The 14,719-nt window shown below is 49.4% G+C and overlaps 1 protein-coding gene and 1 long non-coding RNA gene across 2 annotated transcripts in view; one reads left to right on the plus strand and one right to left on the minus strand.

The window, feature by feature from the left end:
* The window catches only part of Nmnat2 (nicotinamide nucleotide adenylyltransferase 2), a 165,114-nt gene that overhangs the window by 126,218 nt on the left and 24,177 nt on the right, over positions 1-14,719 (plus strand). Inside the window, exons 3-7 of the mRNA XM_052201071.1 lie at positions 691-758; positions 3,368-3,446; positions 7,561-7,687; positions 10,769-10,849; positions 12,284-12,328. Coding sequence (XP_052057031.1) covers positions 691-758; positions 3,368-3,446; positions 7,561-7,687; positions 10,769-10,849; positions 12,284-12,328 — 400 coding nt within the window. The remainder of the gene's footprint in view (positions 1-690; positions 759-3,367; positions 3,447-7,560; positions 7,688-10,768; positions 10,850-12,283; positions 12,329-14,719) is intronic.
* On the minus strand, positions 5,463-13,719 carry LOC127697803 (uncharacterized). Its single transcript, XR_007980532.1, has 3 exons — positions 13,461-13,719; positions 11,707-11,869; positions 5,463-5,996 (listed from the first exon to the last, which is right to left on the minus strand). It is a non-coding gene; the product is annotated as an uncharacterized LOC127697803 (long non-coding RNA).

The following is a 14,719-nucleotide window of genomic DNA, read 5'->3' on the forward strand; positions in this document are numbered from 1 at the left end:
GTAAGCCTGCTCTGCGTAGCTGGGCTGGGCTCCAGATGGGCAGCAGTTTAGGGGTTGAGCTGCATTGAATGAATATTTCCCAAGATTTTTATTTTGGAAAAAAAGCATCCCATTGCCTCTTACGTGGGAACTCTCCCGGTCATTCCTGTTTCTCCCATGGTAAATGTAATCACCAAACCAGGCTAACTGAGCTTAACCTAGGTCTAACCTGTACCTGTGCAGAGTGGCTGAATAGAGTAGGCATTGGCTGGTTCAAACCCTAATGCAATAGGATATACCACATATTCACACACACACACACACACACACACACACACACACACACAGAGTGTCTGTGTATGTGGCAGAGGAACAAGTCAGGGGTCACAATCCTCATTTGCTCTCATCATCAAACATGGCTGCACTTTGGGTTTTTTCAGTTAATTTATTTTTTATTTTTTTATTTTTTGGTTATTTTTCAAGACAGGGTTTCTCTGTATAGCCCTTACTGTCCTGGAACTCACTCTGCAGACCAGGCTGGCCTCAAACTCAGAAATCTGCCTGCCTCTCCCTCCCAAGTGCTGGGATTACAGGCGTGCGCCACCACTGCCTGGTTATGGCCACACTTTGTAGTCGGTGGTTTGGGCTGGTGTTTCTGGGCACCGTGGAAGATTGAGGACACCTCCTATTCATGGCTTTGTTGCTTCCCAGGGCCTTGTGTCGAGTCGGCACCGTCTCATCATGTGTCAGCTGGCTGTCCAGAATTCCGACTGGATCAGGTAGGGCTGGGATGCTTGTGCCAGAGGCAGGAGGCCTGGGCTCACTGGGATGGAAAAGGAATTTGGGACCCACAGGGGCGGGGCGAGGAAGTAGGAGCGATATTAGCCCTGTACTGGCCCTAATTAGGTAGATCTCCACTGGTGGCCCAATTGATAACTTTGTTTATTTTTGAACCAAACAATCAGGCTCACAAAATTAAAGAGTTAGCCTAGGGAGTTTCTGTTTGTGGATCCCTGTGTGGTTCTTAAGAGTTTCCCAGAACATCGCTGAGGGGGGAGCCTGGTCCCCAAATCCCAAATGCCTCTCATTCATATCCCCACCAAATTCCACTGACTCTCCATAACTCGCTTCTTCTCAGAGAAAGTGGGTGGCCTTGATTGCTATCCACTTCTGAACTCAGGGTCCCTCTGGGGTCACACTGACCCCCGGACAAAGTGTGGGGCCTGTGAGCAGGACTTTCTAGGGCATCCCTACAACTGGGTCCTGAAGCTGTCGTCTTGATTCTCCACCCTGCACCCCCCCCCATTAGACTCACAGTGCCACTAAGATGGCAGCACTCCTCATGCTCTGAGCCAGCACTGTAATTAAAGCAAGCTTCCACTAATTATGCTAATTACGTCCCCCAAGTTCCTACCGTTATAATTTGCATGAGAAGATGGTGTTTAAAAAAATAACGGCACATCATTTGCTCTTTAATTTCCTGCGCTGGAAAAATAAGCAGCACCTAGAAGTTTCCATGAGGAGAGGGGCATGGACCTCAGGGTGCATGAGGGATGCAGTTAGCCCAGGAGGGATGGGCAGGCAGAACTGAAGGCAGTGAACAGAAGCCACAGTAATAATTATGGTCTGTGTGGGCCTGCACAGTGATTTGTAAGAGAAGCCGGACCCTTGAGGGACTTTCTTTTGGGTTGAGGACTGGAAAGATGGCTCAGAGGTTAAGAGTACTTGCTGTTGTTCCAGAGGTCACGAGTTCGGATCCCAGCACCCACCTTGGGCAGCTTATTACTGCCTGTGACTCTAAATCCTGGTGATCTCACATAGATAAATAAAAATACAGCTTTAAAAAAAAAAGACACCCAGTGGGGGAAAATGCTGGCCAGAAGGCTGTTCCTGCTTTGGCATTCTTAGAAAGTTCTGGGGTTGGAGAGATGGCTTAGCTGTTAAAGGCTAGGCACTCAACCAAAAACATAAGAGTTCGGTTCCCAGCACCCATGGCTGTCTGTTCAGCCACTTTTTTTTTTTTTAAAGATTTATTTATTTATGTAGGTGAGCACACTGTTGCTGTCTTCAGACACCCCAGAAGAGGGAATCAGATCTCATTACAGATGGTTGTAAGCCACCATGTGGCTGCTGGGAATTGAACTCAGGACCTCTGGAAGAGCAGATGGTGCTCTTAACCGCTGAGCCATTCCTCCAGCCCCCTCCAGCCACCTTTTTAGGGGCTGGAGAGATGGCTCAGTGATTAAGAGCACTGACTGCTCTTCTGAAGGTTCTCAGTTCAAATCCCAGCAACCACATGATGGCTCACAGCCATCTGTAATGAGATCTGATGCATGAGTCTGAAGACAGCTACAGTGTACTTCCATATAATAAAAAAACATATAAAAAATATAAATAAAAAAAAGAAAAAAGAGAAAGAAAGAAAATTCTGGAATTTTCCTTCATTGATCCAGTCAGTGATTACTGACCACCTACCACCTGCCTCAACTGGACAACCAGAACTGGGTCAAGGGAGTCTGAGAGTGAGTCCTTGGGAGGGAAGGGCACCTGATTGGTCAGGCCAGGTGGGCGGGGCTTGCTCACCTCCCATACCTGTGTGCACAGGGCAGGAGGAGCCAGGCAAGGAGGAACCAGGCAAGGGCAGACAGACCCCTTCATTTTTACTTAGTAAGATCTCAACTCAGGAAACCTGATGTGCCTGCTCATGACAGGGGGTGGACAGGGATGCTCTACCGCTAAGAGAGTGCTTCCTAAATATCTCAATTTAGCAGCTCATTAAGTTGGCAATTGAGGCCATGTGAGGCATCAGTCTAGGGCAGGATCCCCGCTCACTTCCCAGCCTCCTGTTCTGGAGGAATTAGTCGTTCTGTGGGCCTGCACCCTGCAGTCTAGCTGCCATGCCTCACTTCCAGCCTCTAGGCACTGCACGACCCACCGATGAGGCGCTTCTCCACCAGGCCGTGCAGCCCGTCGAGGCAATCCTCAGTCCTTGCCTGACAAGCCCCTGACTCACTTAATCCTTCTCACAATCCCGTAAGAGCCTGCAGATTTCCTTGTTCCATATGAGAACAAGTTACAAAATATCCTGCTAAGCACTATGGGTATAAAATTCCCCAAGCCCTCACACTAGAAAGAGTGCTGAGCTCCGGTTAAACTCAGGGAGACTCATACCAATGTCTTCCTGACCTGCCTTCGCAAGATTCCTATCAGTTTACAGAGAGGGGAAACAGAGGCTCAGGACCATATGCTACAGCCTCCTGGTTTAACCTGCTTTGAGAGCTAAGCACACAGCATGACCAGGCTTGCTAAATTCCCTGATCCTTGGGAGGAAGCAATGTGGAGAGAGTTCATGCACGGAGACTGAGAGCAGCCCATCTTGTCACGGCAGGGTGGACCCCTGGGAGTGCTACCAGGACACCTGGCAGACAACCTGCAGTGTGTTGGAGCACCATCGAGACCTCATGAAGGTAAGGTGGGCCGTGGCTGACGGTGTGTGGATGCGCAGGGTGCGGGACAGGGTGCTGGCCTGGTGACTTGCTGCCTGGAATCCGCCATCTTCTCCCCCCTCTACTCCCAATGGTGAGGTAGACAGCCTGTGTATGGCACTAAAGAAGACAGTGAATTAGGATCCTGGGGCAGCACCGGCCTCGTTCCCTACCCTCTACTCTCTGACACGTCGCCCTCCTGTTTGTGTATGACAGGATGATGTTGGGGCCGGATTTGACATGGGTGGCTATCATCGGCTGGAGAAGCAAACTCCAGGTGGGGTGAAGAAGACTGGGGTTGTAAGGCGGCAGTGATGAGAAGAAAGGGCTGGGAAGGGGAAGAGAGGTACCATTCAGGCTGAGGATGTACCCCAGTTACTAGAGAATGCTAGCTTAGCATGTGGGAAGCCCTGGGTTTGATCCTCAGTACCTGATAAAATCTGGAAGTGGGGATGAGCACCCCCATATATGGAGGTAGAGGGTGGAGGATCATACACCCAGTGTCATTAGCCTGGGCTACGAAACGATGTCCTCTATACTTGGTACACGTTGTCGGGTACCCTCCCATGTACTAGGGACACACAGGTTCCCAGTCTGGGATGAGAAAGGTACCATACCTCAGGAACAACGCTCCTTCATTCCCTCCCACGCACTCCTCCGTCTGAGAACCTCATGGATGAGTGTCAGATCCCTGCTTTGTTATCAGGTAACGGAAGGCAGAGAGATGAGCGTCTGTACCCAAGGACACACAGTGGACATTTATTGACCAAGGATAGAGGAGGGCTCCTGGGTTCCATCTGGGAACCCCACTGCAGTCTAGAACCTCCAGTGACCTAGCGCTGGAGGCCAGGTACCAGCAGTCCCAGCTGCAATGTGGACACAGTGCCCTTCACAGATCAATATCAGCCCATGGACTCAACAGTGACAAGATGCTGTCCATGCCCCAAACCTGGCTGACAGGCTGACAGGCACAGCAAACTGCCCATTGTGGTCATCTTCCCACACTGTGTGTGGAGCGTGCCTGGCCCTGTGTTACCTAAAAGGGGTCATTCTGATCCGAGGAGACCTGTATCCCACCCCTCTCCTTGTCGTTGGAAGGCCTACACTGCATCCACCCCACAGCTGGGCTTCATGTTACTACATGAGATTAGGGTCCCAGAACACCCTAGTACACCAGGAGCAGAAGGAACATGGAGGACCAGCAGACTGCTGCTCAACCTATTACGTTCGTCTGTGGAAGCAGACAGAACCTCTACCTTCAGAACCCTTCCTACCTGTCCTGATTTGGGTTTTGGTCATCTTGGAAAGACTGTGAGACAGGTCAGCCTCAGTTAGTCTTCTGGTGAGTATCTACAACGGAGCGATAAAAGACCCCTCAGAGCTGAAGAGATGACTCAACAGTTAGAGTGTGTACTGCTCTCAGAGAGGACCCGTGCTCAGGGCATCTGATGCCTCTGTTGTCTGTGAACACTGTTCTCCTATGCACCTACCTACCACTCACAGACACACACATACATAGAACAAACAATACAACTTTTTTAAAAAAAGATATCTAATTTCCTGTGTCAGTCAGGATAGGTGAAAATGTACCATGGCAACAAATAAAATTATCAGTGACTTACATCAGTTTATTTCTCATGCTTGCCACTCGAGTTGGGGGAGGGGAGTGTCCTCTGGGAACCCATGTTTTTTTTAGTTACACAGAGGCCTTAAAGGAGCTTCAGAAATGGAGAGCTGAAAACCCTTCTGATATCTCAAGCTCTGGCCTGGCCACGATGGCTGGAGGGCCGGGCTGTTGTTGGGTTGTCCAAACGCCCAGGCTTTCTGGGCACTTCCTCTGTTACTTATGCTCAGAGCCTGTGTCTGCGCCAGAGAAGCTCCAGCTGCAGCAGCCCGCAGAGCCTGCCTGGTAATGCAGCTTCCAGATGGTCCATGACTTTGCAGCCAGAGCTCAGTGCCGCCTCCTGAGAACTCCATGCTTCCCAGCTTTATGGGATAAAGCTGCTGGTCCTGGCATGGAGGGTAAACTGGCCAGGGAAGTGGCCACTCGAGGCTGAGTTGTAAAAACTTCTGAGGACAGGAAAGCCATAGAGGGCCAGGCAAGGCACAGGCAATGGTGGAGAGTGTGGCCAATCATTTTCTTCCTAGCAGAGCACGTCAAATGAGACTAAAGATGCAGAAAGGGAAGAAATGTCCTTGGCCACAAAGCAGTTGCTAAGAGCCAATGTGGCAGTCTTTTCTGGTGATAAAATAATAATAAGAGACTATAGATTACCCCTGCATTCCATCAGCCACAACTAGGCAGAAAAACCCACAAAGCAGGCTGGGAAGACGCAGACTGGATGTCTCTGTGACCTCCTCGTGTTAGGAGCAGACAGAAGTGAAGGGTTAGCCCACAAAACTAATGCCTGCTCTTCTAGAGCTCGGGACTCCAGGCATTCTGTCTGCAGGATCTCCCGTAGAGGCTGTGCTCAGAGTGTCTTCGTGGCCATCCCTGGGACTTGAGGGTCCTCTCACAGTAGGACTCCAATTCTGAAAAGGCAATGGGTACCATCACTTGGGAGATGCAGACTTTCAGGGAAGGTATCTTAAATATGCACTCAGCCTCATGAGTCTCTGTCGCCCTCTGACTCTGGGTAAAGGACAGTTGCTTCTGTTTCCGCTGTGGAGAAGGCTACTTTCTCAGCCCTGCAGTTTCTATATCACGGAGGGAGCAGTGGGCCTGATAACTCAGGCTGAGGGATAATGTATCTCAAGTCACCGTGAGGTTCCTATGTGATGAGCAGGCCCAAGGGGCCTTGGAATGCACCCTATACTTCCTGTGACACAGATACATCCTGCTGTCTATGGTGCTGGTCTCTAGCTGGCCAGGTTACTGACATGTCCCGCCAGCGGAGGCTGAGGGGGCGATGAGGTCTGTGGTCGGCCCGATCTTTCCCAGGCCTGCAGAGCACCCTTACAGATATGATTGCATTTGAGTCACTACACACAGAAGGTTCATCAAGTCCTACCAGGTATCACAGACTTTACACATATACATGGCTCAAGTAATTCTGCCACAGACAAAATGGATTAAGGTGGGCCTACCTTCCTGAGGGGCAGTCGTTTGGCCAGGGGGTCGACCTGCCTAACTGGCCTAATTCCTAAGACAGGAGACTATGGCTGATTTCCACCTACATGTAGATTCCTTTTTTGTTTTTGTTTGGTTTGGTTTTTTGTTTTGTTTTGTTTTTTTTTTTTGTTTTGTTTTATCTGCAAAGGATGCATGAAGATTGTAATCCCAGGACTCAGGAGGCAGAGATAGGTGAATCTCTGAGTTTGAGGCCAGCTTGGTCTATAGAGTGGGTTCCAAAACAGCCAGGGCTATACTGAAAAACCCATCTCAAAAGGAAGGAAGGAAGGAAGGAAGGAAGGAAGGAAGGAAGGAAGGAAGGAAGGAAGGGAGGGAGAGAGGGAGGGAGGGAGGGAGGGAGGGAGGGAGGAAGGAAGGGAGGGAGGGAGGAAGGAGGAAGGAAGGAAAGTTAAATGTCTTCCTCAACTATATAGTTGGAAGCCAGCCCGAGACCCTGTTTCTTTTTTTTTTTTTTTTTTTTTTTGATTTTTGGTTTTTTTCGAGACAGGGTTTCTCTGTGTAGCCCTGGCTGTCCTAGAACTCACTCTGTAGACCAGGCTGGCCTTGAACTCAGAAATCCGCCTGCCTCTGCCTCCCCGAGTGCTGGGATTACAGGAGTGCACCACCACCGCCCGGCTGACCCTGTTTCTTTAAAAAAGGGGGGGGGGAAGTAAATATAATGTCAGACTTGAATTAAAATGAAGGTTCAGGAGCAATTAACTGTTTAAGGTCACATGTCGAGGAGGAGAGCCTGCGCTGGGGTCCTGGGGTCCAGAGCGATGCTGCTGCTCCCAAGCTTTTCTTGAGGAGCTACCTGTTTCCTGCCAGTGTAGACCACATGGTTCAGCCGACCCCAGGACCCTCCCTTAGCTTGAGGCTGACTCCCTCTGCCTGAGATGGATGTCCACAGGGCAATTGGGCCATGATTCTCTGCTCCGCGGCCCTGGGCTAAGGATACTGACTCAATGCTTCTCCTCTCCCTAGAGGGTGACCGGCTGCATCCTCTCCAACGTCAACACGCCCTCCATGACACCTGTGATTGGACAGCCACAACATGAGAACACCCAGCCCATTTATCAGAACAGCAATGTGCCCAACAAGCCCACTGCAGGTAAGGGACGCTGGGTAAACCCGTAGTCTTCAGAGTCGCCCAGAGGGCCCACCTAGGTTCTGAGTTGGTTAGGCTGGAAGGAGGAAGAGGAGGAGGCTTAAGGTTAGGAAAGAGAAGAGAGAATGGAGGACAGAGGGGAAGAGAAGGAAGAAGAAGAGCAGAGAGAGGGGAAGAAGGAGAGAAGAGAGGAAAGGAAAGAAATGTGCCTTCTCAAGTATTTAAATATAAATACAATAGCCTTAAGCAGAGATTTAATATATGAAAGGGAACATTTTCTTTGCCTCTTCCAGAGAGCTTGAGGTCTCACCCAGGGTCACAGTGGGGAAGTACCAGAGCCTTGAGTCACATTACACACATAATGTCCCCATTCTTAGCCCACCTCCTCGACAACAAAGAACAAAGCCACCAACACGTTCTTCCACTAGCTTTGTGCACCTCCCATGCTGTGTGCTTGAGTCTTGTGTTCTCACTGAATGCACTAATTCTGTGACATAGATGTTGTCTTTCCTTGGACCAAAAAAACCCAGCCAACCAATCAGCCAACCAACTAAACAAACAAACAAACAAACAAAAAAGCAACAACAACAACAACAACAAAAAACCCAACCAACTAACCAAACATACAAACAAACAAAAAAGCAACAACAACAACAAAAAAACCCCAACCAACCAACCAACCAACCAACCAAACAGAAAAACAAAGATTCAGAGACAGTCAATAGTCAAAGATCAGCTTAAGTTGCACAGCTCAAAAGTAGAATCAGGTCCAAAGCACATGCCCTAAAGCAGTGGTTCTCAACCTGTGGGTTGTAACCGCCACAGGAGTTGCATGTCAGACAGCCTGCATATCAGATATTTACATTGTGATTCATAACGGTGGCAAAATTACAGTTATGAAGTAGCAAGGAAATAACTTAGTGGTCGGGGGTCACCACACCATGAAGGAGTCGCAGCATTAGGAAGGCTGAGAGCCACTGCAAGGATTCTCCTAGGTAAATTCCCAGAGACGAAGCTGGGTGTGGTGGCAGACACCTACATCCTAGAACTTGAGAAGTGGAAACAGGGGGATCAGGAGTTTATGACCAGCTTGGGCTGCCTGAGTTGTTTCAAACAAAACATAACCAAATGTAAGTTCTAAGAGACAGACGCCCACTTCTTTCAAGCCCAGATACCACATGCTATTACTGGTTTAGCAGCCTGCAGCTAAGGGAACCAAGGTCATCAGGAAAAAAGAGCTGGGGCTGAAATAAAAGGACAGGCAAGCAAGAGAATTAATGAGCTAAGACAAGATTTCTGATCAAAGCTCAAAGTTTAATGGGGGGGGGGTCTCCAAATGTATAGGCGGGGTGGTGTTTGGGGAGACCCTTCTCCCAAAGGCTGGAAACTGGCCATTGCTCAGCAGGTAGCTAGTGCCTCTCAGGAAACTGCTGGTCCTTGAAGAACAATGGGCTAGAGCTACACCCTAGGTGGGAAATAGGGCTAGCATCCAGGTTTGAATGTTCAAAAGCTCGGGGGAGGGCACAACTGGTCTTTTTTTTTTTTTTTTTTTTTTTTTGGTTTTTCGAGACAGGGTTTCTCTGTGTAGCCCTGGCTGTCCTGGAACTCACTCTGTAGACCAGGCTGGCCTCAAACTCAGAAATCCACCTGCCTCTGCCTCCCAAGTGCTGGGATTAAAGGGGTGCACCACCACTGCCCGGCCCAACTGGTCTTTTATAAACATAGTAATTTATAAAAAAGAGCTAGGATTCCTTAGTTTGCATGCAGTTATACTGGCTACTAAGAAAGTTTTGGGCTGGAGAGATGGCTCAGTGGTTAAGAGCACTGGCTACTCTTCCAGAGGTCCTAAGTTCAATTCCCAGCCATAACATAGTGGCTCACAACCATCTGTAATGAGATCAAATGTGTGTCTGAAATGGTGTATGTGTCTGAAGACAGCTACAGTGTACTCCTATACATAAAATAAATAATTAAATCGTAAATAGAAAGTTTTGGGAGGAGGTCCTGAAGTGAAAGATCACTGAATGGCCATGTAGAACACTTCACGGCCACACAGGATGCCTGATTACTATGAAGACCATCTGCGTGGGCAGGCATGCCCTCCTTCGCACAGCAGAGATGTTTCCAGGGTAGAGTCTGCCACAGGCTGAGGTTTTTTTAATTTAGGTGCTGCTGTCCAGTGGGACTGATTGGCTTGGGACAAACCAATTGAGGAGCTCATGAGAGATGTATTCGTCACAATGGCTCTCCATTGCTGTGACAAAATGCCCGAGAATAATCAACCTTAATTAACAAAGATGTACGTGGCTCAAGTTCCAGAGATTTTAGTCCAGGGTTACTCAGTCATATTGTTTTGATGCTCTGGAAGCATGGAGCATCATGGGAGTGGGTGGCAGATGAGGTGACTCACTTTGTGATAGCCAGAAGCAAAGGAGAGGAAGGGAGGAGAGAGGACACACCCCCTAGCGACATAATTTCCTTCCATCAGACTCCGCCTCCTAAGATGTCTACCACTTTCCACGGTGATATCAGCCTAAGCCTTCAACACTTGGCCTTTGGGGGACATTTAAGATTCAAACCATAACGTTAAGACTTGGAAGAGCAGAGCAGCATGAATACCCCTTAAAGTTGCAGTTGAACCCAGCGTACGCACATTATACTCTTTAAGATGGAAGAAAACAAATGATACACCAAGATGTGAAGTAGTAGCTAACTCTAGAGGGGGGACTGTGGGGGCTGCTTCTTTTTCTCTCTATATTATCTTCCTTTTCTCTATTTTCCACTTTTCAACAATGCAGTAAACATGACCAGAAAGTAGACTGCCCTGTGTGGCTCACAGTGCTCGTACCTTAAACTCTGAATGAGAAGAAAGAACTGGCAATCACTGTTCTGTCCTTCTCTCTTCCTTCCTTCCTTCCTTCCTTCCTTCCTTCCTTCCTTCCTTCCTCTTGCCTTCCGCTTTCCAGCCCCACCCTCTCCAGTACACCCCTGTTGTTTACCGTGGCCCCAAAGCCGGGCTGACATGAGCGTCAGGTGTGAGTGGTTCTTTCCCTCTGTCTCTGTCTGTCTTATTCTCTCCCATAGCCAAGATCTTGGGAAAGGTGGGAGAAAGCCTCAGCCGGATCTGCTGTGTCCGCCCACCCGTGGAGCGCTTCACTTTTGTAGGTAAGGTAGCAAAGGCTTCCTTTCCGGGCTCCATCTTTCTTCTTTCTTACTTCCCTTCATGCAAGTAGCCCCACCCCCAGAAATTCACAAATTGAATTGTTAATTCCCCCAGAGACAGTATTAGGAACCAGGGTTTTTGAGAGAGGATTACTCTCTCACACACACACCAATAAATAAGCAAGTAAATAAAATGTAATTAAAATTGTTTTTAAAGAAAAGGCCCTGCAGAGCTAGCTCACTCCTCCAACCATCCAAGGACATAAGGAGATGACCGTATCCACGCTGGCTCCTTTATCTTGGGCTTCCAACAACAACAACTTTCAGGAGTATAAATTTCAGTTGTTTAGAGGTCACCCCTCCCATGCTATTTGTTGTAATGGCTTGAGTGGACTTGGACATCCTTTCTCGGAGTGGTCATTTGCAGAGCTGTAGTTGAAGGAGACCAGAGGCAAACAGGAGTGCCAGGTCTACAGTGTCAAGAGCTGATGGGGGCTACAGGGTGTGGTGCTCCTCGGAGGCCTTTGTGAGGCTCTCCCTCCTCCAGCCTGTGCTCCTCCCTCACCCTGCACTCCATAATGTGTCTACACACTGGCTGTTTCCCATGAGTCCTGGATCCTGCAGATCAGTCCAGGCAGTGTCTGTTCCTCCAGTGGACACAGGATCTTTTCCCTGAGTTCCCTCTGTCTTTTGGGTACTCCCCAAAGACTCAGCTTGGGTAAGAACTTTCCCCTCAACCTTCCCTCCCCTCTAACTCCAGCTGCTTTCTGCCATTTTGGAAGTTTCCAGTTTGGGGCATATTGAGAGGGAACAAAGAGACAGCTGAAGAGGCAGAGGTGGAGACAAGGCAGCTAGCTCACCTGTAGATTTGTGTGTGCACACGTGTGTACCTTGGGCACATCCACGCAGACAGTACACACCAGGAACAGATTCCAGAGGCATGATCCTTCCAGATTTTGTGACATCCCACCAAGGAAATGACTCGACATGCCAATTTTACTGGTTCTTTAAGCCAGGAAGCAACTGAAGGGGGAGGAACATTAGGAAGACTGAGAGCCACTGCAAAGATTCTTCTAGGTCACGTCCCGTGACCCCAAATTCTGTGCCCCAGGTTCTGAGGGCACAGTTCTTGAGGACAGCCTTCCTGGGATGCAGAAACAGAAGGCACTTAACATGAGTGTGTCTGTCAATGGTTTCCTTGGTAAGATGGTCTAATTATGAAAATCCCAGAAATACAAGGATCTGCCCAGTGAGGGGTGAGAATGCTTCCTGCCATCTGATACACCTCTCCCCATCGTACTCCAGCCCCTACCACTGAGGAGGCTCTCAACTCCCTGATGCTCCTCTCTCTCTCTCTCTCTCTCTCTCTCTCTCTCACCCACCCATCTGTCTATTCCCCTCTCCCTCCAACTTTCCACTTCCCCTCTATCTCCACAGATGAGAACGCCAACCTGGGCACAGTGATGCGGTATGAGGAGATCGGTGAGTTGGACCATGACAGCAGGGACATTTAGAGCCTCTTGCCTACAGTCACCTGGGAGCAGCAGGTCGGGAGGGTGGAGGCTTAAGACCTGGAGTGGGTCTACAGCCAGGTCTACGGTCAGAATGTTCCTTCTGGAAAGTCAGATCATAATCTTACCTAGTGAAAGGCCAATGCACCAATGAAGGGGGCTCAAGAAGAGAGAATGGGGGTTAAGGGAGTGTGGCACGGCGGTGTCACGAAGCGCCAAGCACCTCTTCCCCTTGAGGGAAGACCTCCAGGTGTGGGGCCTGTGTCCTGCCTGGAGAGCAGCAGAGGGAGAGAATCCCCTCACAGACATGGTATAGAATAGAGTTTATTCAGGGTAGAGGTTGGGAGTTAGTGGTATAGTGGAAGGAGAGAGAGAGAGAGAGAGAGAGAGAGAGAGAGAGAGAAGAGTAGTGGAGGCCAGCCATGACCACATGACCATGTGGAGAGAGGGGGAGGGGAGGAGAGCCCAAGGGGCAGAGAGGTGAGAGTAGGAAGAGAGGAAGAGAGAGAGCACGGAGAGAGCCAGAGGAGGGGCAAGCAGCCCCTTTTATAGCGGGCCAGGTCTATGGGGCAGGGCATACCTAGCTATTGCCAGGTAGGTGTGGGGTGGAGCTTAGACAGAATATCAACACCTAGAGCCTATTGAACATCACCCCCATTAGACCCACTCCCCAGTAGTAGATCAACCGTCAATCTTCCCTTCACAGTCTCCAGTCCGTCATCTAAAAGAATGAAAGTCGAGCTTCAGTGAGAAATACCATTGTTTTTGTCCACTGAGACTGCACACAACCAAGGCAGTGCCAGGTTTTCCAATGCTTTAAGGGAGAGAAGGAGGCGAGGTTTGGCTGAGAGCCACCGGTGGTTTGCCCGCAGCTTTGGCTGAAGCTAAGGAATCCATCCCACTGTCTGTGTGAGACCCTGGTGCCCAACCCAAGTTCCGAGTAGGTAGAAAGTGGTTACAAACATCTTTGGGGGCTGGGGAAGGAGCCGACAGCTGTATAAATACTGGAAGCAGAGCGGCAAGCCGAAGCCTTTCCAAGGTTACACCGTCTTCCCAGAAGATGGGTGGGAGACCCAAGTGCCTGCAGAGGGGATCCCCTTTACCTCCGAGTTGGTTCTCGTGTGTGAAGGGAAATCGCACTTCCCGGCCAACGCACCAAGAAATGTAAGACCCCAAAAACCAAGGGTGCCCCAGCACCCCACACACCGGAAGGCGACACCCAAATCACTCGAGAGAAATGGTCTCGATGCAATAGCATGAGGATTTCTTTATTCCAGAATTCTGGGTTCCATAGCCGTGCACCACGCAGGGTTAGAGGACTATGGACCCCGAGTGCCGAATTGCGACAGCTTTTATAAGTTTACGACAAAGCCCGCGAATTACAAACCAATCATTTCTTAGCATGGAGAGCCCGCGAAATGGGAGCCAATTGATTTGTACCACTCCATAGTTTTTAGGCCAATCAGTTTAAATTATCGGAGCTTGCGCTCAGTGGACCAATTAGTTTCCTATAATGTCTACAGCTGCGTGAACTCCTGCTTAGGGGTAATGGCGTAAGTTTACAGAAGCAAGATAAGCTTAGGCCATTTCCAGTTACCTTATGGGGCCAGGATCACCTATTTCTGCTAGCTCTAAACAAAGGGCGAGCTCTGGAATGTGACCTTTTACCTAGTTTCTAACAAAGCGAGATAGCATTTTAAATTTCTGACTTCTTGGGGTCATTAGAGTTAGGCTGTATTATTTTTTATTCTTTCACTGGAAAGGATGCAGAGGCAGGCAGGGAAGGAGCTGGAGCTGGCACAGGTGGTGAGGAGGGTCAGGTCGGCGGCTCTCTAGAAGGAGAGGCCACTGGTGTCTAAGCCATCAGATTTAACTTCTAAAGATGTGTTAGATGCCTCGCAGACACTCCTCTGAGGGAGCACCCGGGTTGGGGCTCCTGCTGTGATCCTAAGTTGCTGGTGTGTCTGAGGACCTTGATACCCAGCAGGTGTGATAACGTTTCAAGGTACACCTCTGGTCTGAGATGTAGTCATGTCTGGGCTATTCCGGTTGCTTTGCCAGAACCGATGGTAAAATGTTGACAACTGGTTACTAGGCAGAGCAGAGCTATTAGTAAGAACGGAGTGCAGGCAGCGCACAGTTCAACTGTGGTGAACCAAAGCAACTCAAGAGTCTCCTGTCTTAATTATCTTTTAGACTTTAGCATCCTTTACACATCAGCTTGTCAGCTCTGAGGTCTGCAGGAGAGTGGGCGCCTGGCTTTTTAGCCGATCGCCACAAAGCAAGCAAATTCTGTGGGCCCAGGGGATCCAGAGGCAGAGGACTGGGCAAAGCAGCCAGGACTGAGCTCAAAGCTCTAAAT

The sequence above is a fragment of the Apodemus sylvaticus genome, chromosome 12 (genome assembly GCF_947179515.1).
Source record: "Apodemus sylvaticus chromosome 12, mApoSyl1.1, whole genome shotgun sequence".
Classification (NCBI taxonomy): domain Eukaryota; kingdom Metazoa; phylum Chordata; class Mammalia; order Rodentia; family Muridae; genus Apodemus; species Apodemus sylvaticus.